The 26,149-nt window shown below is 44.5% G+C and overlaps 1 protein-coding gene across 4 annotated transcripts in view; it reads left to right on the top strand.

Annotated features, from left to right (window-relative positions):
* Window positions 1-26,149, top strand: part of STIM1 (stromal interaction molecule 1) — a 186,763-nt gene that overhangs the window by 138,435 nt on the left and 22,179 nt on the right. For all 4 annotated transcript variants that reach the window (XM_034995408.1, XM_034995409.1, XM_034995410.1 and 1 more), the window contains exons 4-6: window positions 13,444-13,555; window positions 16,784-16,899; window positions 25,928-26,105. In XM_034995408.1, the coding sequence (XP_034851299.1) occupies window positions 13,444-13,555; window positions 16,784-16,899; window positions 25,928-26,105 (406 nt within the window). The remainder of the gene's footprint in view (window positions 1-13,443; window positions 13,556-16,783; window positions 16,900-25,927; window positions 26,106-26,149) is intronic.

Below are 26,149 nucleotides of genomic sequence, written 5' to 3'. Positions count from 1 at the left end.
CGCTTAACGACTGAGCCACCCAGGCGCCCTACATTGATTATTTTTAAAAATGATTTTATTTATTTATTAGAGAGAGAGAGAGAGCACATGAACAGGGGGAGGGCAGAGAGAGAGGGAGAGAGAGAATCCCAAGGAGACTCCACCTTGAGCATGGAGCCCAACTTGGGGCTTGATCTCAAACCCAAGATCATGACCTGAACCAAAATCAAGAGTCAGATGCTTAACTGACTGAGCCACCCAGGCACCCCACATTGATTAATTTTTAAATGTTAATCCAACCCTGCATTCTTGGGATAAACCCCACTTGGTCATTATCCTTTTACTCTATGGTTGGATTCTATTTGCTAAAATTTTGTTTCAAATTTTTATATCTTTGTTAATGAGGGATATTGGTTTATAGTTTTCTTATAATACCTTTGTTTTTGGTATCAGGATTATGCTGGCCTCATTGAATTAATTGGGAAGTATTCTTCAATTTTTCAGAAGACTTCATATAGAGTTGGTATTATTTTTCTGTAAATACTTGCTAGAGTTCACCAATAAAGCCACATGATCCTGGAGTTTTCTTTGTGACAAGGTTTTTAATAACAGTGTCAATTTCTTGAATAGGTATAGGACTATTAGGTTATCTACTTCTTGAGTGAGCTTTTGTAATTTGTGTCTTCAATTTGTCTATTTCATTAAGTCATCAATTTACTGGCGTACATTTATTCATAACCTTTTCTTTTTTTTTTTTTTTAAAGATTTTACTTATTTATTTGAGAGAGAGAGAATGAGAGACAGAGAGCACGAGAGGGAAGAGGGTCAGAGGGAGAAGCAGACCCCCTGCTGAGCAGGGAGCCCGATGTGGGACTCGATCCCGGGACTCCAGGATCATGACCTGAGCTGAAGGCAGTCGCTTAACCAACTGAGCCACCCAGGCACCCCATAACTTTTTCTTATTATTCTTTTTAATATATTGATATGCTCAAAGGACCAGTGTTTGGTCACAAGGATTTTCTCTATTGTTGGCTATTTCATTGATTTTTACACTGATCTTTATTATTTTCTTTCTTCTGCTTACTTTGGGTTTAATTTGTTCTTCTTTTCTAGTTTGTTAAGGTGGAAACTAAGATCATTGATTTGAGGCCTTTCCTTTTTTCTAATAGACATTTAATGCTGTAAATTTCCCGTTAAGTACTGCTTTAGGTATTTTGCAAATTCTGGTGTGTTTTGGTTGTTTGCTTTTTTCTAACTGGTTTATTGGTGGCATAGACAGAGTAAAAATACCTAAAATGAAAACACAACTGGTGATAAATCCTTATTATCACTTTTTCTTTTTTCTTTTTTGGTCTGATACAGTCTCCAATAACTCCAATACAGTGTATTCCTTAATAATGTATTCCAATTTGAGGAATTCTTTTGGCCCTGGAAATGCGTACCTCTGAAATCTGTCTTATATCTTATATCCATCTAGTAATGGTTCTTCACTATGTTAGATGATATGTTTTCTTTTGATTTTCATTCAGTTCAAAATACTTTCTCTTTCTTTTTTGATGTCTTTGATTCCTGAGTTTTTTAGAAGCATGGTATGTAGTTTTCAAATGTTGGGGGATTTTCCAGAGATTTTTCTGTTATCAATTTCCAGTTTAATTCCATTGTGGTCTGAGAACATACTTTGTATGGCTTGAATCCTTTAAAACATTTTAAAATTCTAGTTACTTAACATACAGTGTAATATTGGTTTCAGGAGTAGCAGTCCTTTCAATATTTTTTAATCCTTTAAAAATTTTTAAAACCTTTTTTTTTTTTTTTTTTTTTTTTATGTCCCTGAACATCATATATCTTGGTATGTGCACTTGACTATTGTTGGGTGGAGTGTTCTATAAACGTCAATCAGGCCATGTTGGTTGATGGTGTTGTTCAAGTCTGCTGTATCTTTGCTGATTTTCTGCCTATTGCTCTTATCAGTTATTGAGGGGGAGTATTTAAATTTCCAACTATAATTGTGGATTTGCCTATTTCTCCTTGCCTATTAATTCTATGAGTTTTTCTTCATGTATTTTTTTTTTTTTAAGATTTTATTTATTTATTTGACAGAGACACAGCAAGAGAGGGAACACAAGCAGGGGGGGTGGGAGAGGGAGAAGCAGGCTTCCCGCCGAGCAGGGAGCCTGATGCGGGGCTCAATCCCAGGACCCTGAGATCATGACCTGAGCCAAAGGCAGATGCTTAACGACTGAGCCACCCAGGCGCCCCTCTTCATGTATTTTGAAGGTTTCTTACTAGGTGCATAAAGATTTAGGATTTTTTTTTAAGTTTATTTATTTAAGTAATCTCTACACCCAATGTAGGACTCGAACTCATGACCCTGAGATCAAAAGCCTCATTCTTTATCAGCTGAGCCAGCCAAGTGCCCCAAGATTTAAGATTATTTTGTCTTCTTGATTAATTGATCTCATTATTATGAAATGACTTTCTTTTTCCCTGGTGATAGTCTTTGCTCTGAAATCTCCTTTTATATTAATAAAACTTTCTTTCGAGTATTATTGGTTTTGAGTATCTTTTTCCATCTATTTACTTTTAATCTACGTGTGTGTGTTTTGGGGGGTGGCAGAAGGAGAGGGAGAGAGAATCTTTTTTTTTTTTTTTAAAGATTTTATTTATTTAACACAGAGAGAGCAAAAGACAGAGAGACAGAGAGCAAGCACAAGCAGCGGGAACAGCAGGCTCCCCACCAAGCAAGGAGCCTGTTGCGGGGCTCAATCCCAGGACCCTGGAATCATGACCTGAGCTGATGGCAGACGCTTAACTGACTGAGCCACCCAATTGCCCCGAGGTAGAGAGAATCTTAAGCAGGCTTCACACCCAGTGAGGAACCCGACATGGGGCTCCATCTCACGACCCTGAGATCATGACCTGAGTTGAAATCAAGAGTCAGATGCTTAACCGACTGAGCCACGCAGGCACCCCCTTGTGTTTTTATATTTAAATGCATTTCTTATAAACAGTTTATGATTGGGTCTTGTATTTTTTTTTTTTTTGCAATCTAATAATCTCTGCCTTTTAGTTGGGTTATTTAGACCATTTACATTTAATGTGGTTATTAATGTGATTAGATTTGAGGCTACTATCTTGCTATTTGTTTTCTGTTTTCTCCTGCTGTTTTTTTTTATTCCCTTTTCCTCTTTTTCTGCCTTCTTTTGGATTAATGAGTAGTTTTTATGATTCCATTTTATCTTTTTTTTTATTGGTTTAACTCTTTCGTTATTTTAGTGATTGCTCTAGGAGATAAAATATGCATCTTTAACTTATCACAGTCTACTTTCTAGGGATATTATTATTTTAGTTTTTATTGAAATATAGTTGACACACAATATTACATTAGTTTCAGGCGTACAGCATAGTGATTCAGCAACTCTATATGTATGCTGTGCTCACCACAGCTGTAGCTACTGTCACTATATAATGCTATTGCAATTGCCATACCACTGATTGTATTCCCTTTACTCTACCTTTCATTGCTGTGACTTACTCATTCTGTTTGGAAGCTTGTATATCCCACTCCCTTTCATTCATTTTGCCCTTTCCCCTAGCCCCTTCTCCTCTGGCAACCACAAGTTTGTTCTCTGTTTTATGGGTCTGTTTCTGCTTTGTTTGTTTGTTCATTTATATTGTTCTTTTGATTCCATATATAAGTTAAATCATATGGTATTTATTTTTCTCTGTCTGACTTACTTTACTTCACATAATACCCTCCAGGTCCATCTGTGTTGTTGCATATGGTAACCACATTTTCTTTATCCATTCATCTACTGCTGGATACTTAAGATTGCTTTCATATCTTGGCTATTGTAAAACATGCTGCAGTAAACAGGGGTGCATATATTTTTTCAAATTAGTGTTTTCATTTTCTTTGGGTAAATACCTAGTAGTAGAATTACTACTACTAGGTAGTAGTAGTAATCATATGGTAATTTTATTTTTAATTTTTTAAGGAACCTCCATACCGTATTCCACAGTGACTGCACCAGTTTATATTCCCACCAATAGTACATGAGGTTTCTGAAGAGATATTATTATACCTTATCACATATAGTGTAAGAACCACAGTAGTGTACTTCCATTTCTTCCCTCTCAGCTTTAGTTCCACTCTGCACTGTGGCCTGGAAATTCTTTCAAAGCCAGAAGCTAGGGCAATTGTATCACCTGCCTCATTTGTTTACTATCTCTCAAAGATCACTGTCCATTGTAGGCTGATGTCCAATGTCTTGAAAACCATTGTTTCATATATTTTGTCTTTTTTTTCCTTTTTTTTTTTTTGGTTGTTTCAGGAGGGAGGATGAATTCCATTCTAGTTACTTCATCTTAGCCTGAAGCAGAAACCTCCCCTTAATCATCTTTTGCTTGGATGCTTTCATACTATTCTTCTTGGCTCAGTCTACTTCTACTGTAGTTTGTCCTTTGATTGGTTCCAGAGAGATCTTTCAAAAGTAAATATCTGACCATGTCTCTGCTTGCATTTTTCAGTGGCTTCTCATTAAAAAAGAAAAAAATTTTTTTTTAAAAATAATGAAACAAACATGCTAGGACACCAAATTCTTAGGTGGAAGAAATATTCTTAATTGTTCTCTGGATAAATAAAGGTGTTGCTAAAGATGGTACAAGTAAATTCCCATGTAATCATATATGATAATCATATGTTATTTTGAAGAGATAAATATTGGATCTTCTATTGGTTAGGTAACACTTGAGTTTCTGTAGAATTAGCAGTAAGCTTAGGTTACAACTGCTGTCTCATTTGGTACTCAACAAAATAAGGTACTTGAAAGCTCAGTAGTTGTTGATGAAACAAATTATTATAGAAAATGCCATTGATTTTTTTAGTGTTTATCTATGAGATGCTAGATGCATTAAAATTAAATGTCCATTTGTAATCTCAACTAAATTATCTCAGTTAGGGGAAAAAAGCTCAATATGTATATGTAAGTAAAAATCTAGTGATCTTTTATATCCTGAGAGTTTCTTCATATTTTAATGCTGTTTCTCCATCATGCCTATTCATCTTTGTAGTATTGGCCCCAAAAGGTACTGTTTCTCTCCTACAATTTGTGCAAACACGCCTGCATTAAAAAAGAAAAAAATTAACTGAGTACCTTCTATATACCAGGCATTGTGCTAGATTAGCATATCAGGCACGTGCTAATTTCTGTGATCTACTTATTTTTCTTATTTTTTTTTGAAAATTTTAATTTAAATTTAATTTAGTTAAAATATAGTGTATTATTAGTTTCAGGGGTAGAATTTAGTGATTCATCAGTTGCATGTAACACCCAGTGCTCATTACTTCAAGTGCCTTCCTTAATGCCCATCACCCAGTTATCCCATCCCCCCCGTCCACCTCCCCTCCAGCAACCCTCAGTTTGTTTCCTGTAGTTAAGAGTCTCTTATGGTTTGCCTCTCTGTTTTTATCTTACTTTATTTTTCCTTCCCTTCCCTTATGTTCATCTGTTTTGTTTCTTAAATTCCACATACAAGTGAAATCATATGGTATTTGTCTTTCTTTGAGTGACTTATTTCACTTAGCATAATACCTTCCAGTTCCATCCATGTTGTTGCAAATGGCAAGATTTCATTCTTTTCGATGGCTTAGTAATATTTAGTTGTATATATATATCCCACATCTTCATTATCCATTCATCTGTCGTTGGGCATCTGGGCTCTTTCCATAGTGTGGCTATTGTGGGCATTGCTGCTATGAACACTGAGGTGCAGGTGCCCCTTATTTTCTACCACTCTGCATCCCATCTCTTCTATAGCTACATTGATTTATCTGAAGTTACTAGGATATGTCGTTTCCTTTCATTCCTTGATGCTTTCATGTATACTGTTCCCTCTGTCCTTCCCCCTTGTTGATCTGATTAAATCCTTTTTGACAATTAAGACTCAACTTAAGTATACCCTTCTTTAGGAAATCTTCCCTGGAAACCGTAGGCTATGTTAGGTGCCTACTGTGTTCCCACAGCTCCTTACCCTTATCGCCTCATCGCATTTAGCACACTAATTGCAACCATCTGTTCCCTTGCCTGTTTTCACACCAGACTGCTTGAGGGCGTTATCTTATGTGATTTTATATCTTAACACTTAGCACAGGGCCTGGCCCAGTGTAGGGATGGGGAAGACAGAAGTTTGCCCTTGGCTCTACCATTGTGTGATCTTAAACAAGTGGTTTGGCTCATTCAACATTCCAAAATAGGTTCTTTTACTATTCTGTGGCCATGCAGACCTGGTTTGTGCAGGGTGGCCTTGTGGGCCTGTCACCTGAGGCCTTGGCGCAAGGGCTGGATTCTTTTTGTAATGATGATTCAGGGCTTGAGGTTGACAGAGCATCAGAAAACTAAGACCCCTGCCTCCCTCAGGGTGCAGATGGCAAGCTGCTAGTGAAAGCCAGAAGGAAACCACTCAGAGAGACAAACCATAGGCCTAGGCCACAAACCGCTTTTAGGAGAGGGCCACTTTGGTAAGATTCTGTAGGTCTGTTGGAGTGCTCTCTATCCAGAGTAGCCAGATAAGAAGCTAGGCTTTGGGATGCCTTTTCTGTCTCACTCTAGCAGTCAGCCATTCCTTTCTTGGTCCCCCCACATCACCCCATATGAAGTACTATCTTATCCTCATGTGTTTTCTTTTCTTTCTTTTTAAAGATAAGATGTTTTTATTTTTTTAAAGGTTTTATGTATGTATGTGTGTATGTATGTATTTGAGAGAGAGAGAGAGACCACACGCAGGGGGAGTGTTAGGCAGAAGGAGAGGGAGAAGCAGGTTCTCTGCTGAGCAAGGAGCCCGATGTGGGACTCCATCCCAGGACCCTGGGATCATGACCTGAGCCAAAGGCAGCCGCTTAACCGACTGAGCCACCCAGGCACCCTCATGTGTTTTCTTATATGTCTCCTTCTCTAGAAGAGAGCCCTTGTGATGGAAGTTATGCATGTTTTTTTTTTTTTTCTAAGATTTTATTTATTTATTTGACAGAGAGACAGTAAGAGAGGGAACACAAGCAGAGGGAGTGGGAGAGGGAGAAGCAGGCCTCCCACTGAGCAGGGAGCCCGATGCGGGGCTCGATCCCAGGACTGTGGGATCATGACCTGAGCCGAAGGCAGACGCTTAAGGACTGAGCCACCCAGGTGCCCCGGAAGTTATGCATATTGGTCTCTGTATGTAGTAACTTGCCCAGAACCTACCAGAGTAGGAAGCCAGGGAGAGCTTGGTGAATGAATAAATGAATGGTGATGGTAATAATAAGCAATATTTCCTTGGCATTTATTTATGCTAGGAGCTTCCCATATCTTCACTTTGCTCTTGTGATGTGAGAACTCTGATTCTCACCATTTTATAGGTGACAAAAATGAGACCCAGAAAGGTTAAGTAACTTGTCTGTGGTTCTACGTCTAGTAAGTGGTAGATCCCGAATTCAAACAAAAGCCCACATTCTTTTTTTTTAAATTTATTTATTATTTTACTTATTTATTTATTTGAGACAGAGAGAACGAGAGAGAGAGAGCACATGAGAGGGGGGAGGGTCAGAGGCAGAAGCAGACTCCCTGCCGAGCAGGGAGCCCGATGCGGGACTCGATCCCGGGACTCCAGGATCATGACCTGAGCCGAAGGCAGTCGCTTAACCAACTGAGCCACCCAGGCGCCCCAAAAGCCCACATTCTTCACCACTGTGCTGACTGGCTGACCAAAGGGCTGAGCAAGAGCTGACTGAGCAATCAACTGACTAACAGCTGTGTGAAGGAGGGGCAGAGAAAGGACTGTCAACAGTCCTGCCAGACGTAGTTCTTTTGGGATGTGGGTTTGAAACCACAGAACTAAAGGAGGGCTTCATCCGGAGGCACCACCAATCCATTAGGGGAAAGATATCCTGATTCAGGAGCCCATTTCTTACTGCTTATTTTTTCTCTGGCAAGAGAAAGGATTGGCCAAGGCCAAGGATCTGTTCTGGCATGTTCCCAGAGGTATTGCTATAGCTCAAGTGCTAGGGAGTAATACTTACTGTTGCATCTTTCTGGAATGCCTTTCCCCCAAGTATTCACATGGCTCACACCTTCATTTCACTGTCTGTTCCAATGTCACCTCATCAGAGAGGCCTTCCCCAATCCAATCTGAGAACACGCTACTCTTTATTCTCTTACCCTGCTTTGTTTTTCTTCATTGTACTTATCACCACCCGACATAGAATTATTTGTTTATGGTGTTTTAGTTTGTCTCTCTCCACCAGGGATCCGGGGCTCTGTTGTGTGTACTGTTGTATCCCTAGCTCCTGAAGCAGTGCCTGGCAAGTAGTCAATGCTTGATGTCTGTTTTTGTTTTTTTCAGTGAATAAATGATTTTGGAGTTTGAGACTACCTGCCTTCAAGGACTTTCATCATTTGGCCTCAGTAATGCCTCACTCTTCTTGTCTCTATATGTTACCCTTCAACTCCAGACAAACTGGAGTTAGTGTTCTCTGAATGGGCCTCACATTTTATAGTTCTCTCTTTGCTCACGTTTCTTCCCTCTTTCATATATATATATATATAAATCTAGCATTCTAAAATGGCCAGGTATTTGGCAGTCCTCGATTACTTCATTTTTTGTGTGTGGTTATTTCAGAATAAAGTGGGAGAGTTTACTCATTTGTTTTTTAGAATTTATTTATTTGGGAGAGAGAGAGCACAGAGAGAGAGCACACAAGCAGGGGTGGACGGGCAGAGGGAGAAGCAGACTCTCTGGGGCGCCTGGGTGGCTCAGTCATTAATCGTCTGCCTTCGGCTCAGGTCATGATCCCAGGGTCCTGGGATCGAGCCCCACATGGGGCTTTCTGCTCCGCGGGAAGCCTGCTTCTCCCTCTCCCACTCCCCCTGCTTGTGTTCCCTCTCTTGCTCTATCTCTCTGTCAAATAAATAAATAAAATCTTAAAAAAAAAAAAAAAAAGAAGAAGCAGACTCTCTGCTGAGCAGGGAGCACTGTAACACGGGGCTGGATCCCAGGACCCTAGGATCATGACCTGAGCTTAACCAAGTGAGCCACCCAGGCACCCTGAGTTTACTCATTTTATATAAAAATCTTTCTCAAATGGAAAAGGCCCCTTCCTATTCTTTAAAAAAAAAAAAAATCCAGAAATTGATGTTCAGTTAGCTTCTCAGATAGTCAAGATCTATCCTGGCCTCCATATCTATTTCTGGAGTTCTCTGCTGATATGCATAAGGTAAATGCTTTACTTCCATGAGAAGTCTGTGGGGGCAAGTGATGCTGTTGGTGGGAAAGCATAATGGAAATCCTGATGGGATGTGCTCCCTGTGATCCAGGACCTACAGAGTGCCTTCATTTGTCCATTCATTCATTTATATTGATTCTTTTGTCCAGTAAACTTTACAGAGTAGTTCAAATGATCTAGCTCTGTGTTAGACACTGGGGAATGTGGAAATAGAAAAGACATGTTCCCTACCACCACATTGTTCCAAGCACAATGGAGAAGAGAGATGCGTGACTAAGTAATAACAATATAACATACAGCTCCCAATATAACGTAAGGGAGAGCTAGTACCTATTTTATTTTGAAGGTTTTAGAAGAGAGGATTTTGAAAGGGGCCCCAAAGCGTTTCCACAAGTGGAGTTAGAGGTGGGTTTTAAGGATTAGTTGGGGGTTAGCAGACTGCGAAGAGGGAAAAGAGCTTTTCTGGAAATAGCAAAGACCTGGAAATCTGAGAGCAATGTCCAAGGATGCATAAGAAAATAGTGCAAGATACCGATTCTGTATGAGGTCTGCCGAGGTAAGAGCTACAGCAGAGACAGCATCCAGGGCGGAGCTGTGAAGTTCAGGCTGACTGAACTGAATCTGTGTTGGATGAGTTTGACTGTTTGCCCAGTGGTATCCACCTGCACAACACAGTCAGCTGGGGTGCTACAAGACAAGACTGTAGCTTGTACTTTTATTGCATTTATCTCATTCTTCAATTTTTGTGTATGTTTTACCATATACCTAATGTCAGCATGTGAATCTGATTTATAAACAGTCATATATTGGCAGTGTATGGTCAAAATACAGTTGGAGTATGTCATGAAAAGGGTTGGAGACTACAAAGTTAGCCACCTTATAGATTTCTCTTAGGAAGGACTCTTTGGTATGGAAAACTCCAGGGGTTGGCCTTCTCTGACTCCACGTAGTATTTTGCCCAGAGATGTAGTTTTTGATCTCTCCAGGGGCCTTATGGACAGGCTCGGGGTGATGAGAGGCTGATGACTTTAGAAGACTGTCTCTTGTTTGCATGTCCTCCTGGGATTTGGACACGTGAGTCATTTGGAGACCGTATCTGTACTAAGCCCTCCTTGCCAAATTCCGTGGCTTTCTACTGACGGCAACAGCTCTCTGTACTTGCTCTTACCGTCTTCCTCACTTTGGCCTGGAGATTCTTCCCATTTTCTCTTTTGGAATGAGAAAGCAGAACAAGACTTTTAGCTTTTAGGTACTTGAACCTTAGGGGCAGGAGGCCCTGATATCTCGCCCTGACTACTGAGTGAGTGGGACACAGGGTTGCTCTCTGACAAGGATGCAGCCCATCCTGGCTTACTTCGCTCAGACTGCAGTGACTCTGGATGGCCACACCATGCTGCCAAGCCTACTTAGATAGGGTGTCTGCTTAGGTAACAGAATGATCGCATGCACACACACGGAACAACTACCTTGAGATTTATCCTGACACGCTGAAGCCATTATCCTTTTCCCAATAGCTTAGCCATGTAGGGGCTGACTGTGTTGAGAGTCCATCCTCACTGGAGTGCGGTGGCCCCCTTATACAGACCCTCTGTCTCACTCAATGTAGTGTTTAGAGCAGTGGTTCTCAGCCGGGGGTGGGGGCATCCTGTCCCCCAGGGAACATTTGTCAGTACCTGGAGACATTTTTGACGGTCACGAGTGGCAGCATGCTACATTTAGTGGCTAGATGCCAGGGACTACTGTTACCCACCCTCCACTGCAGAGGATGGCCCCCACAACAGAGAACTGTCCTACCCAAAATGTCAGTGGTGCAGACTAAGAAACTCTGGTTGGAATGCCTCTGCCTCTCTCCGCCACAGCCGAAGGTGCAGCTCGGGAGGAGTTCCCGCACGCCAGGCGTCCATGCTCCCGCTTATATCAAGGCATCCCCCCAGTAGACAAGGGGCCCTTGTAGCTCAGCTAGCCTCAGGCCTTTCTAGCAACAAAAAAGTGGCCTTCTTCCCACTTCCCATGCCAAGCAGAAAGGCCCCTTTGTGCGAGACACGGCCGAGCGCCCTTGGCAGCGGTGGCGGGAGCGTGTTGTTCTCCGCACTTCACAGGCTGGTACTTGTCCGTCTGCCTCAGATCTGTGTGTCACTCGGCTACACCTTCACTACCCGGCATTCCAGACCGTAGTGAACGCACGCGCACATTTGTCATGTCGACAGATGTGTACAGAGGCGGATACATTCCTTCTCAGGAATAAAAGGCTAATACATCCTACTTTTTTAACGCTGCTCTGTCATCCCTCCTTTCCCAAACCCCAGGATTTGAACGTAGCTCTTGGACATTAATTTCTCTCTTCTTTTCAATGCTTTCTAGTCTGGGAATTTGAAATTTAACCAAGCAATGACTAAGCGCCCTTTGCCTAGCCTCTGGGATCTTGTCTTCTGGGATGCAGTCTGAGGGCACTAGACCTGCCTCACTTCCTCCCCAGGCCCCTTCCCCCTCTCACCTCCTGTGCCTCTGCAGATAGTTTCAGGTACCTCCAGAGTCTCTCGGGCTCAGAACTTCCCTCCTGAGGTCTAGAAGCTTCTTGAGGACGTTAAGAGATTGGAGCATTTTTGCCTTCAACCTTGTTTCCTGCAGGATGCTTGAGTGTCTGCTCTGCACCACGGGCTGGGCTCCACTGTAGGGGGTGTAGGAGAACGAAGGGGCAGGTCCAGCCTTCCAGCTTCTCCAGCTTCCGTGAGAGTGACAGAAATAGCCCAGCATCTGAGGTGTTGCACTGTGTATTTGTTTAAGGAGATTGTTGTTTCTCTTTGGGGGCCCACAATCAGAACGTCTCTGGAACTCCTCACGTGGGGATCGTTATTCTTTGAGTAAATTCTTATTGATGCTACTGTATAAGAAGCCCTATTTTATTTTATTTTACTTTTTTAAAGATTTATTTATTTGTTTTAGAGAGAGAGAAAGAGAGTGCGAGGGAGAGGGGCAGAGGAAAGAGGAAGAGAGAGAATATTCAGGCAGACTCCCCGCTGAGTGCAGAGCCTGACCCAGGGCTCGATCTCACCACCCTGAGATTAGGACCCGAGCTGAAATCAAGGGTCAGATGTTTAACCGACTGAGCCACCCAGGCGCCCCAGGGAATCTCTGTTTTAGAGATAGTGGGGTGGGCAACAATGAATAAGACATAGTCCATGTCTTCAGTGTTGTCTGACTTTTAGAGGGAAATTGGACAGCATTCTGATGAAAGGCAGTTTTGGGGAAAGACATGGACCTTAAGAGAAGAGGGTGAGAAATCTCACCATTTCACTCCGCTTCAGAACTTTTTTGGCTTCTTCCTGCTCACAGCAGTAGTCTTCAAACTTGAGGATGTACAAATTCCTTTTAAGGGAAATAATTTATCTTGGACCTACAATGCTGACTTAAATTGTTTTTATTACAATTATTATTTAAATGTGTACAAACATAAAATGAGGTTTAAGTTGCTATATAAAATTTGTATACAAATATGAACAAAACCAGATTCATCCTTAAAAGCAAACTTCAAATCCAATAAAAATGGTATCTTTTTGCTGAAACTCAGTTGCTCCCACGTTTTTTAAGTTCAGCATGCCGGTATTAGTGGGTGTCACCTGATACACATGTCCTTGTATGTCATCCAGCCAGCCAGCCATCAACCTATCAAGTAGACAGAGAGCGAGCGAGCGCACAAGAGTACATGATGGCTTAGCGCAAGGGTATGGAGGCACATTGCTTGAGTCCAGACATGTGCTTTACCAGTTCCTAGCTGGGCAGCTTTGGGAAAGTTATATATAATGTTTCTGTACCTCAGTTTCTTCAAATCTGTAAAACAGGGATAAAATGGGACCTATCTTTCACGTGGTGGTTGTGAAGATTAATGAGTTAATATATACGAGGCTCCTAGAACAGTACCTGTCATATAGTAGGCGCCACGGAAAAGATGGCATTTATTAGTATTACTGTCATTATTCTAGTTCAGGATGATTTCATCCCAAATGCTGGTATAGTGGAAGAGCAAGTCCATCCCCTATGGGTCAAACAAAAAGTACAGTATGTACTCCTTTCATAGTTAAGATTTTGTGGGAGGGGGAGATGGTAAACACATAAGCATGCGGTCAGTGAGAAGGCCGATGTGACTGTGATGATAAGTTTCAGTAGTGCTTGCATTCTGGAGTCAAGGCTCTGCTCGTCTCTTCCCACAGTGTACAACTGGACCGTGGATGAGGTGGTGCAGTGGCTGATCACGTACGTGGAGCTGCCGCAATATGAGGAGACCTTCCGGAAGCTGCAGCTCAGTGGCCATGCCATGCCGAGGTCAGGAGGAGACTGGCTCTCTCCCCCGGGGGTATGGGGGATGGGCTGGGGTTGGCTACTTTCAGGCTGCTCTGGCCAGTTACACGAGGTTCCACCCTTTTCAGGGCAGAATCTGCAGACCTCTCCTCTTCTCGCATCCGTTGTGCCCTTACCGTAAAGCATGACAGTCGCTTCGCATCCGTTCTCTTATGTAGTATTTCTGTCGTGCCTGGGAATAGTACTAATAGCTGTCATTTATTGGATGCCTAGTACATGGCAGGCACTCCTCTTCCACACTTTGTATACAGTATCTCATTTAATTCTCACATCAATCCTGTAAGGTAGGTATTATTGCACATAGATGGTGAACATGGCTAAGTAACTTTTCCAAGGTCACGTAGCTAGTTAGAGGCAAAACTGATTGGAACCTAGATCTGGGTGGACTTCAAAGCCTGTGGTGTTTCTTTCCTCTTTTGCTGTCCCTCCAGCAGCTGCCTCTTTTATTGCCCAGGAGCCTCGGGGCTCTGTTAGCCTCCCCTGAATTATCCACATACCGTGTATCTGCTCTAAAGAAGTGGTGTGAGGCGGGCCTGACTCCCCTCGGCCCCAGCCTCCTTTCTGGAGCGGCTCTTGCAAGGGCTGTGGTACCCTAACTCTGCCTCCTTCACAGGCACACTGCGCCAGTGCCTGCGGGGGAAGGGAAGGGATGGAGCTCTGCATGGGCTTCTTGTGGGATGTCAAACTAGTGCCATGTGTCATTCAGTCATTAATCCATTTACTTATTCATTCGACACATATTTACTGGGTACCTGCTCTGTGCCAAGCACTTGTGCTGGGTGCTGGGGATAAAGATGACAACAGCCCGCCCTTGCCCTCAAAGGGCTCACTATCTGGTAAGTGCTGATTATGTACAATCTGTCATCTTATTACGTAGGTGCGTCTGGTTATGAGCGTCAACAAAGGGGAAAGGGGAAGGTGAAGTGGTTGGAATGCCCACCCATGGCAGCCTCCAGCCCCAGAGCTACCGGGCCCTGCTGTCCAGGCCTAGTGGAGCTGGCTGCTCCTCACTCTGCTGCCTGCAGCCTTCTCTTCACAGCTTCTCCCTACTTTGGAGAGAGTAATAATCTTAATTTTGGTACATCCCCTTATAGAATACTTTCCTACCTGTTATTTCAGTTGATTCTCACAGTTCTGAGAGGAAGGAATTACTACCCCAGCTTTTGGGTGAGCAAACTGAATGTCAAATATTTTATGATTTATCCAAACTGGTAAGTGGCGGAGCTGGGATTTGAACCCAGGTCTGCCTGCTTCTAAGTGCCCTGCTTTTTTCACTGCATCTTCCTCTTGCCCCGTATAGTTATAGATAGGCTTCCTGGAAATATTCAGTGGAGTTCTCTTTAACAAAACTTTACCCATCGTCTACCCCGGGCAGGGTTCTCTCCTGGGCTCTGAGGACAAAGAAATGCATTAGACCCCCTTAATAGATGACTGACCATGAAGCTCCAGGATTTAGGTTTCTTTCTCATTACCCATGGAAATAGCAGCATTGCCTTGTGGATTCCTGGCTCATTCCATCTTGAGGAATAGCTATGGCTTGGATTAAAACTCAAACATAGGATAAGAAGTCAGTTCTCAGGTCATGGGCTCACTTAGCCTTCTTGTAGCTAGGATTAGATCTAAGACCAGACCCAGCCAGGCCAGGCAGAGGGGTAGAGGAAGCCAAGCTGTGGCTCCTTAGTGACAGCAGGAAGCATGGAGCCTCGGTGCATGGCGTGTGGGATGGAGTGGCAATGGTTCTCAGCCCGCCACTAGGCAACATGGTATAATGGGAAGAATCTAGAAGATTTGAGTTCATTTCCTGCCTTTGCCATTTACTTGCTGGGTGACTTTGGGCAAGTTACTCAACTCTAAGTCTCACTTTTCTTATCTGTGAAGTGGAGCTAATGATAGAACTGTGTTCTTAAAGTCAGAGGACTAAATGAGGTATGTAAAGTGTGAGAACAGAACAAGATACACAGTAGTTGCTTAGTAAATGTCAGCTCCTTTCTCGTTTCTCTCATTGCTCAGAAATAAATAATATTCCAGTTCTTAGATTTCTTTGACAAATAGACTGTGGAAAAGATGACACTTATTTTGATGAGTTAGATGAAGGCCAGTACACCTGGTAGAAGTGTTCTCTCCAAAGAGGAACCCCGAGAACTCTCAGGCTTGTAGGAAGCATCTGATTTTACATAAGTTTACACAGAAGGAAAAATGGGGCCCCAGAGGAGAGACCAAGCAGCTTATGCTCAGACAAGTGAGTTGCTGACTCAGCAGGGACCAGAAGCTTGATCTCCTGACCCCTTGTCTCATTGCCTCTCGTGTAGGTGGCCTTGATTGCTTCCCAGGGCTAGAGAAGGATGTTGCTGCTCCTGTACCCAGGCAGGAGTGTAAATCACACACCACGATGGCAGAGGCCTCTTTTCTACCTGGGGAGACAAAGCTATGCATCAGAAAAGAGCACTGCCTTCATGGAGTAGGATAGTGGTAAATGCTCACGTGTGGGGCCCAGACCAGTGCATTGATAACCTTTCATATCTTATACCCGTCTCCTCCTATACCCACAGTGTTCTAGCAGAAGAGAAACAAAGTCCAGTTTTTCCTGGGTCATTTTCTGGTTTACAGACCCTCTCTTATTAGAGTTATCATGAAGAGTATGTTGAAGGTCATAAAAAATTACAATAATCTGGGAGTAAATTGCAGTGACTCAAATACAAGATAACAACACTAATGCAATGTTTGTCATCAGCAGGTTTATACTTAAGGCAGAGGGTTAGGATTAGAGGCCCTCAGAATTGCTGGGTCACGTGGCACGATGTTTTGACCTGGATTGGGCAGGAGAATGCATTTACAAATGGTGGGAGTGTGGGGACACGTGTATAATGGATAATCCCTGGCAGGAGAAACAGAACAGAAAATTTACAGTTGGGGGTGGCAATGGTCACAGATGGATAATCCTCAGAGAGTAGGATTCTCAGGAGATGGTGGACATGGGCAGAAGGGTGAACATATTCTCGGTACACGTTATATGTCCCTCCTTACTCCCTGTTGAAAACCACTGGTCTAGACTCTGTGTTCTAGAATGCAGAGGGGAGCTATCACCAGGAGCTAGAAGTCATGGAAGTGTTCCTGGAGGAGGTGGGTAATCCTACCAGTCTCCTTCCTGGTTTTACTGGAAGGAAACTGAGCCCCTCCTCTTTGCTTCAACAGGCTTGCTGTGACCAACACCACCATGACAGGGACTGTGCTGAAGATGACAGACCGGAGCCATCGGCAGAAGCTGCAGCTGAAGGCCCTGGACACAGTGCTGTTTGGGCCTCCTCTCTGTGAGTCCTGGGGAGAGAAGGGCTGCTGATGTGCCACGGAACCCAAGGCTGTTGGGGTGGCTAGGCTGAGGTCCTGGGTCTCTTAGGCATACCTGCAAGGCATACCTTCCACTCTTTCCACTAAGAAATGAAAATATGAATTCTCAAATAGTCTTATGTTTTAATCCAGCCAGATGGCAAGGTCCATCCATTAGATACATTAAGAAAATACCTACTTCATGCCAGTGCTGTGCTGGACCCCAGAGGAAGATCTGGATGAATCATATTCTGCCCTAAAGGGATAAAATGAATGTTCCAGAGAGGTACACAATGCTTCTGAGGTCCCGGAGGGATAGAGAAGGCATCCTATAGAAGAGGTGGCATGTGACCTCTGCCTGTAAGGATGGGTAGGGCTTTATTCCATGCAGGTGGCAGGAGAGAACATTCTAGGTGGAAGAAACAACTGGAGCAAGAATACAAAAGCTGAAATATGAAAGGTATGCTCAGGGATAATAAGTAACCCGTAGGGTCTGAATGCCATTTAGCTGTTCCTTGCTTTCACTGTGGACCTGCAGAGCATATGAACTGATTGCTGAATACCTTGTGTCCTTGGACCAGCCACAGAGGACTAGGTGGGCTTCCATGGAATCATAGAGACACTCAGGCCTAAGGAAGGAGTAGTCTCTTCAGCCAGGGGTTACTTGAGAGAATCAGGTAGTTCAGTTCCTGAAGATCTGCAAGGTGGGAATGGCCAACCCTGCTGTCCTTTTCCTTATTCCAAGTGAACTCTGGAGGAACAAAAGTGGTAAGATTTCTTAGAAAATTAGCCTTCACCAAGTAGGCTCCTAGGGCCCACTTCCTGCCCTTTGGGAGCTATTGGCATTGGTTGAGGAAGCCAGCAGCAGAATAATATAGAACCAGGAAGCAGTCCGGAGAAGCCAGCTAGCAGGCAGGGTCGGAGACTATAGAACATTTTCCCATCTGTGCGTTTGGCTTGACAAGTGCCCAAGCTGGTCTCAATAGAGGTGGGTGGGTCTGTACTTTTTTTGTTTTTAAAATTTTTAATAAACTTTATTTTTAAGAGTAGTTTTAGGTTTGCATCAAAATTGAGTGAAGGTACACAGATTTCCCATATGCCCCTGCCCCCATACATGCATAGCTCCCCCATGGTTCGCCCCCCCCCCCCCCCCCCCCCCCGCCCTGAGTGGTACATTTGTAACAATTGCCACCATCACTCAGAGTCTACAGTTTACACTGGAGTTGACTCTTGGTGTTGCACAGTCTATGGGTTTGGACAAATGTATAATGACGTGTATGTATCGTCATTATTGTATCGTATAGGCTAGTTTCACTGCCCTAAAGATCCTCTGTGCCCCACCTATGTATCCCTCCCTCCCCCTCAACCCCTGACAACCACTGGTCTTTTTTTTTTTTACTTTCCTAGTTATGCCTTTTCCAGACGGTCTGTGCCTTTTGAAAATGTGAAACAAAGCAATATGGGCGAAGACTGATGTTCTTTTTCTCGTCCTCTTCCTGTTCCTCTTCTCTTTTCTTGCTTGTTTTTCTTTCTTTCTTTCTGGTCTTAGGACACATTTTTGCTTACCATTCATTGTGTAAGTTTTGAATAAATGACACAATGAATGGCTCTAGCGTTTACGTGAGGCCCACTACTGAGCAAAGGCCTTTCATTCACTAACATTTATTGAGCAACTGCTGTGTACCAGTATAAATGACAGGGTCCTGCTCTCAAGAAGCTCCACCTAGGGACGCCTGGGTGGCTCATCGGTTAAGCATCTGCCTTCAGCTCAGGTCATGATCCCAGGGTCCTGGGATCGAGTCCCTCATCGGGCTCCTTGCTCGGTGGGGAGTCTGCTTCTCCCTCTCCCTCTGCCCTTGTGCTTGTGCTCTCTCTCTCTGACAAATAAAAAAATCTTAAAAAAAAAAGTTTCATCTAAATGGGGATAGGCATATCAACAATAGAGTAAATGATCAACAAATACAGTGTTATAACTATCATGGAAGTCTTTCAGAGTTCAGCTGGGAGCACAAAATAGGGACAGGTTTTCAGTTTGAGTCCTAGAAACTTTATGGAGAAGATCATTCTTGAGCTGAGTCTTGAAAGATGGAAAGGAGCTTTATTAGACTGTTCCCATGAACAGCTTACACCCTTCTCTTTGTATACACCAGCAAGAACACTTAACACTAGAAGAATCAAACCTAGCAGTAAAAGCTAGGCTACTTTTGCAGAAGCTCTCCTCTGTTCCCCGCCAGGAAGGGGAGGCCTTTAGCAGCCTGAAAGCCTTCTTTAGTCTTCTGAGACATATTATCAGACTGTTACTGTTCTGTATCGAGATAGGATTTACCATATCTGAAAGCGTGCATTAGAAACTTCAGGTTAAAGTAGGCAAGGATTCTACCTGGAAAGATCAGCTGGGGCTGGAGAGCATGGGAACCAGAGTCCTAGGTGCAGGGTAATGGGTGCAGGGGTCAGAGCCAGCAAGAGGGGCTAGTGTAGCAGGTTAGACTGATACCAGGATGGGAGGGGTATTTTCTCCTAGGCTACCTTCATATAGCCTACAGCTTACATGTGACCTAACCTACGGGAGTCAGACGGCAGCAGAAAACAGTGTTTCTGAGATAGACAGAACAGAGGTATGAGAGCTGAGAAGACACTTCACACCCACTAGGATAGGTACCTTAAAAACAAAAACAAAGAAAAGGTGGAAAATAGCTATTATTGGCAAGGGTATGGAAAAATTAGACTCTTCGTACATTTCTAATGATAATGTAAAATGATTCAGCTACTGTAGAAAACAGTGTGGTTGTTCATAGAACAACTCAGAAAGTTAAACATAGAGTTACCATATAGCCCAGGAATGTACCCAAGGAATTGAAAACAAGCACTCAAGTCCATGTATCCATATTCAGAGCAGCACTGTTCACAGTGGTCAGAAGCTGCAAACAACCCAAATGTCCATCGGTGGACAAATGGCTAAGTAAGTGGTAGTATATAAATACAATGGACTGTTAGCCAGCCACAAAAAGGAATGAAGTTCTAATACGTGCCACAACGTGGGTGAACCTGGAAAGCATGCTAAGTGAAAGAAGATAGACGTAAAAGGTTACCTATTGTATGATTCCATTTATATGAAATATCCAGAAGAGATACATCCACAGAGACAGAAGACAGATGGGTGGCTGGCAGAGGCTGGAGGAAGTGAGAAATGAGGAGGGACTGCTAGGGTTTCTTTTGGAGTAATGATAATGTTCTAAAATTAATTGTGCTATTGGTTGCACAACCTTGTAAATATGATAAAACCATTGAATTGTACTTTTTGAATTTTCATTTTTAATTTTTTAAGATTTATTTATTTATTTGGAGAGAGGGAGAGAGCATGAGCAGGGGGAGGGGCAGAGGGAGAGAGAGAAGCAGACTTCCTGCTGAGCAGGGAGTCCAGTGTGGCCCGATCCCAGGACCCTGGGACCATGACCTGAGCAGAAGGCAGACGCTTAACCAGTTGAGCCACCCAAGTGCCCCTATTTTAATTTTTTTTTTAAAAAGATTTATTTATTTTAGAGACAGAGAACACACAAGTGTGGGAGAGGCAGAGGGAGAGAGAGAATCTCAAGCAGACTCCATGCTGAGTGTAGAGTCTGAGGTGGGGCTTGATCCCAGGACCCTGAGATCATGACCTGAGCTGAAACCAAGCATCGGATGCTTAACCATCTGAGCCACCCAGGCGCCCCTGAATTGCACATTTTATTTTATTTTTAATATTTTTAATTTTTTTTGGATTCAGAACAAGGTTTATTTGTCTGCAAACCTATGGTCGTCCTACATGAATTGCACATTTTAAGAGTGAATTTTCGGTTATATGAATTATATCTCAATGATAATAAAACATGTAGAGCTTGATTTTTTGTAACTCTTAGACTTCCATTTAGAGAACTCCTTATAAAATTTAGGAAAGTAAAGTACCTTGGTCTCTTTTGCAAATTTCCACTCACTGTATGACCTTGTATAGGTCGGTTTTCTCAGGATGTGTTTTCTGATTTGTATTATGAAACAATTGAACTAAAGGATCTTTGATTCCTTTCAGATGGACATTCCGTGATTTTTGAGAGGAAACCCTTTGATTGATAAGTGTCCTGGTAAAAGGATAAAAGACAGGAAGTCTGTTCCTTCCGCTGCTGTCTGTATCCTGTACTTTTAGGAATCGGTCCTTGGCCCTTGCCTTATCAAGTGACCTTTGGCAATTCAGTTCTCCTACCTAGTTTTTGGTTTCCTTGTTTGTAAGATGGGCTTGGTCATTAAGGCTCTTACTGGCTCCCTCCTTCATAGACTCTGATAGAACTGGGTGTTCTCCTGGGAGCTAAGGTTTTTGGAATCTAGCAGCTGTCCTGATGGCAAATACTGTTTTAATACTTTCTTACTGATGGCTTGTTAAAGAAAATTTTTGAAGATTGCCAGATGGAATCTGAGGAAAATACTAGGAAGCTCTTTGCCAGGAGACTTCTGCAAGGATGGAGCCGTGCGTGGTGGGTACCTGCAAAGAATCCCTTGATCTGTGTCCCTCCAGCTCTGTTTTCCCATCTGAGCATGGGCTAAAATCCCTGCTTCAGTGCTGTTCCCTGCCCAACCCCACGCAGGACTTAGCGTGATGGCCGGTGGTTGTGCGCCGAGGGTGAGTTCTTAAGGCTGTGGTTCTTCGGGCTCACCAGGAGGCAGGTAGTAGATAAGCACCCCAGAGAACCGGGGCCAGGTACAGCTAGCTGCCAGCCCTGGCTGCCTTGCCCAGCCTTAATGAAATTCCTGCCATCAGTCGAAGCTTGAGAAATCTCAAATCAGAGGTTTGTTGTGCAGGAGCCGGGAAGGTCTGCGGAGTGATCAGGGCCCCTCTGTCCCCAGCAGCCTCCGAGCTTGGGAAGGGGGAAGACGGGTCAGACTGGCCCAGCACAGAGTGCCTCAGGGCCCATTTTCTGGCAGTAGAAGGCATCTCTGTCCTCCCACCGTGGCCACAGCGCAGCACGTCGCCCTTCCAGTCTCCTCCGCTGGCGGAGCTGGCCTAGGCTTGCGCGATCTGTCCGGGCCCCCAGCAGTGCCACGGTCTGAGGTTAGGTGTGCTCTGACACCCGGGGTCCCCAGGCAGCTTGCTGTAGGGCCTCGGCGGATGCCTCACTCTGGCAGTGCAGCTTTCTTGGGGGCTCTTCCTCCTCTGCAGGGAATTGCTCAGAGAAATGGAGACTCAGGTGATGAGGGGAATTTTTAGAGGTCATTCAGCTCTTAAATGACAGAGCCATGGCTCAGACCCGGTCTGTGGCTTATATTTCAGTGTTTTTGGTACTGTGTTGTCCCGTTCTCCACTTCTGGTAGAGCAAGCAAGATAGAGTGTAAAGAATTCCATTTGAAATCAAGCAGACTGGCTCTAGCATTCAGTGGCTTTGTGACCTAGGGTACATTTGTAAAGTTCCCTATGTCCTAATTTCCCCTAAATAAATGGTAGCTACTGTTTTTAGTGTTGCCTACTGTGGTTAATCCTGGGCCAGTGTAGCCTTTGAGCTTTTAGCAGGGGTATTGAGAAGGGTGTGGAGAGGGGCCTGCAGAGTAGTTGCTGGGGTGGTGGGGAGGCTGTGGAGAGGAAGGGCAAGCCTACACCTTGTCTTCCTTCCTCAGCAGCTCAGATAATGGGAGAAGTCCCCTGGAAGTGGGAGAACCTCCTCTCCAGCAAAGCTTGTTTTCTTCTCTGTCAGCTCTATCCTTACCTTACCCTCTTTTTCTTTTGTTTTTCAACTCATTTTTCAAGCCTTCTCTAGGATGCCTTTCCAGCCTTTTCCCAGGCATGTTCAACCCTTCCCTCTTACTTTCCTCTGGGATCCTATAACCCTTTGTACCTGCCTTTTTTTTTTTTTTTTTTAAATAACAATCTGTTTTCCTGTTACCCTTTAAACGGGGAACTCCTTGAGGGTAGAAACAGCTTTGTTCATCTGTCGTCATAACTCAGCATATGGCCCAGCAATGAGCAGGTGTCAGGAAATGTATGCTAGAAGTTTTCCAGAAGGAGGCTGGGCCTCTTCAGAACTATAAGACAGGGGACATGGGAGAAGAGTCTGGCCCAGTTTGGTGGTGGGGAGAGTACCGTGGAGTGTCTTGTGTGGACTGGTGAGCCAGCGAAAGCACTGTTTGGGCTGTAACCAGAAAGCGGGAGGAATAGCTCCTCCCGGTTAACCACACACCTCAGCACAGACGTCTGTGCAGATGACCAAAGAAATTCCTAGTGGCAGTCAGGGGCGGCGGGGGTACTGTGGGCAGTGGAGAAGGTGGCGGGAATAGATTGGGAGAGGGGATTCTTCCAGAAAGTGATAATCATTGGAGGCTCGCTTTCTCAATGCTAACTGCACCCTGAAAATTCTCACCATTACTCCTGCCTCTGTTAACATGGTAGCATCTCATTGTTATACCGTCCTCCCTTCTTCAGGCCTGATTGTATTAACAGGTGACCTCATTTTGCTAAAGTCTATTTGCAGCACTCAGGCTGGGAATTCTGCCACCCAGGTCCTAGCCAGATTCCCTGGCTTAGCTCTGTCCACCTAGCCAGCCGCAGCTGCTCTCAGGAGAGCTCCGAGGTCCGTCTGCCCTGGCCGTGCTCGCTGGGTGTGGGGTGGGTTCTGAGAGCGGACCTTGTGGAGGGGCTCTCAGGCCAGCTAGCTGTACTCTCCTTGTCCTTTCACACGGACTTTGTATTGTACCCCCTTTCCTGCTAAAACCTGCCTGCCTTCTTCCCTTTTTCTTTCCTTTCCACCTTTGCTGAGTACCTGCTCTGGTCAGGGTCTGTGCGAAGTACGGGGCCACCATAGAGAGAAGTAAGTCTTGTGCCTTGGCCCTGAGGAACTCACAGACTATCAGAAGGCAAGCAGCATGAAAGTTGAAAAACACACAAGGGAGTCCCTGAGATAGCAGTAGATAACCCGTGTTTACCTGTCCAAAGAGTGGGATGGTTAGGGAATCCTAGTCAGAGGAGAAGGAATGGAAACATCACTTTAGACTTGTAGTAGGCTGAGCAGGTGGTAGGAAGTGAAGAAAGGGAATGAAATTAGGATGGAGAGAAGTATATCATTAGTAAGGCACGGACTAGATTCTTCATTTCCCCTCTTTTTCTGATATATCGGTTTATAGATTCTGTATTAGGGTTCTCCAGAGAAACATAACCTGGATGGATGGATGGATGGATGGATGGATGGATGGATGGATGGACAGATAGATAGACAGATATGAGGAGGTTTATTATAGGAATTGGCTCACGTGATGATGGAGGCCAAGAAGCTCCATGATCTGCCGTCTACACCCAGAGAACCAGGAAAGCCAGTGGTACTGTTGAGTCTGAGTTCAAGGCCTGAGAATCGGGACAGCTGCTGTAAGTCCCAGTCTGAGTCCAAAGACCCGACAAGCAGGAGTGCTGATATAAGACGGCAGAAGATGGATGTCTCAGCTCAAGCTGAGAGAGCAAATTCATCCTTCCTCCGCCTTCTGGTTCTATTCAGGCTGTCAGTGGCCTGAGGGTGCTTTAATGCAGACAGTCTTCTTCACTCAGTCCAGCGATTGAAATACTAATCTGTTATGAAGGCAACCTCACAGACAGACCCAGAAAGCTCTCTTGGCACCCCTTAGCCCAGTTGAGTCGACACATGAAATTAACATCACAGATTCCCTTAGGATTGTGGGGTTCCATCCAGGGCTCTACTGAAGGGACCTGATAATCCTCACCTCTTCTTCCAGCTTTAAACTTCTCCTCTTCTTTAAACTCCACATCCACATTCTTAATTACCTACTGGAAATGTCCATCTGAAGATTTCCAGAACACCTCAAAGCACTCTCATTCATAACTGTGTGCTTGATCTCGTTAGTAATTGTGTGACAATGCATTTTAGAGCTGAGGAAGCAGAGATCCGGATGAGGCAGAGGCAAGCAGAGAAGCCAGACTCCCTAAGACTCAGTGCAGGATGCTGCTTTCGATGGCACAAGAATCCGTCTACTGAGGAGCCCCTTGTCCTTACTAGGCCCTGGGATCCTATCAGTCCTACTCCCCCATCCTCAACCTGAGGGTAACCTGCTGCCCTGACTCCCACATCTGCAGCTCCTCTGAGCCCACCGCTGCTCCATCCCAGGTTGAGAACAACGCAGGCAGGGGCCACGGGAGCAGCCCTGCTCTCCTTATGGTGTCTCTTCAGGTCTCCTGTGCCGTGGCGCAGAGCCCAGATCTGATAGACTGGGAACAATGGCAGGCTCCAGGAGTGGCCCTCTTCTGCTTGGCTCAGTTCTCAGGACATGGTTTTTGTACTTACTTTCTGGTGTTGTTCCTTGTTCGGCTTTTCAGTTTTGCTCTGAACCCCAGCCACCAGCACTTTGCCACATTGCCGCCAGGCGTTCTCCGGAGGTGGATCTGCCCCTCTATTCCTGGCACGTGCAGTGTCTTATATATTCCAGCCTCTCGATGTTCCTCCTGTCCTCCCTGGTCTCTGGATTGAGCCCACAGCCTAGAAAAGCTCTTCCACAGATGGGCCTTGCAGACCTTTACCGATCTGGGCTCTGCCTCTTGTACCTAGAATAGGCAAATTGTCCAGGGGACCCGGCTGTTGCAGGAACTTCAGTCCCACAGCCAGGCCTCAAGCTCTAGTGATATTGCTTTATACTCTTACCAACCATCCCCTTCTCCCCACTCTAGCACTCTAGCACTGCTTATCCCTCCAGACAGAAGCCACTGCATGTGGGCGCGTGGGCTCATCGTAGGCCAGGGGGTAGCTGGGATGCCCTGAGAAGGAACTCATTTTTAGGGAAGTATGATTTAATAAGCTTCCTGTACCGCTCTCGGGCCTCTCATCTTTTCCAAAATAGGCAGAGAGCTTAGTATACTAGTGTGTGGCAAGTGTGTGTCTAAGAAGAGCAACTAAGTGCTCTGGAGTGGGAAGCCTTCACACAGGAGGGGATGCAGTGGAGTCTGCAAGGCTGAGCGTGCAGTGGGCAACTGTCTCACTATGGCTTCCTCTTTGGCAGTGACCCGACATAATCACCTCAAGGACTTCATGCTGGTGGTGTCTATAGTTATTGGTGTGGGCGGCTGCTGGTTCGCCTACATCCAGAACCGGTACTCAAAGGAGCACATGAAGAAGATGATGAAGGATCTGGAGGGGTTACACCGAGCTGAGCAGAGTCTGCATGACCTTCAGGAAAGGTAAGGCCCTTCCCCATCCCCACAGCTGTGGTGCCTCCTGCTCT

Source organism: Mirounga leonina, unplaced genomic scaffold (genome assembly GCF_011800145.1).
Source record: "Mirounga leonina isolate KUSES-001 unplaced genomic scaffold, KU_Mleo_1.0 Mir_92, whole genome shotgun sequence".
Classification (NCBI taxonomy): Eukaryota; Metazoa; Chordata; class Mammalia; order Carnivora; family Phocidae; genus Mirounga; species Mirounga leonina.
The sequence above is the reverse complement of the archived record's forward strand: the minus strand, read 5'-3'. Positions and strand labels throughout refer to the sequence as shown.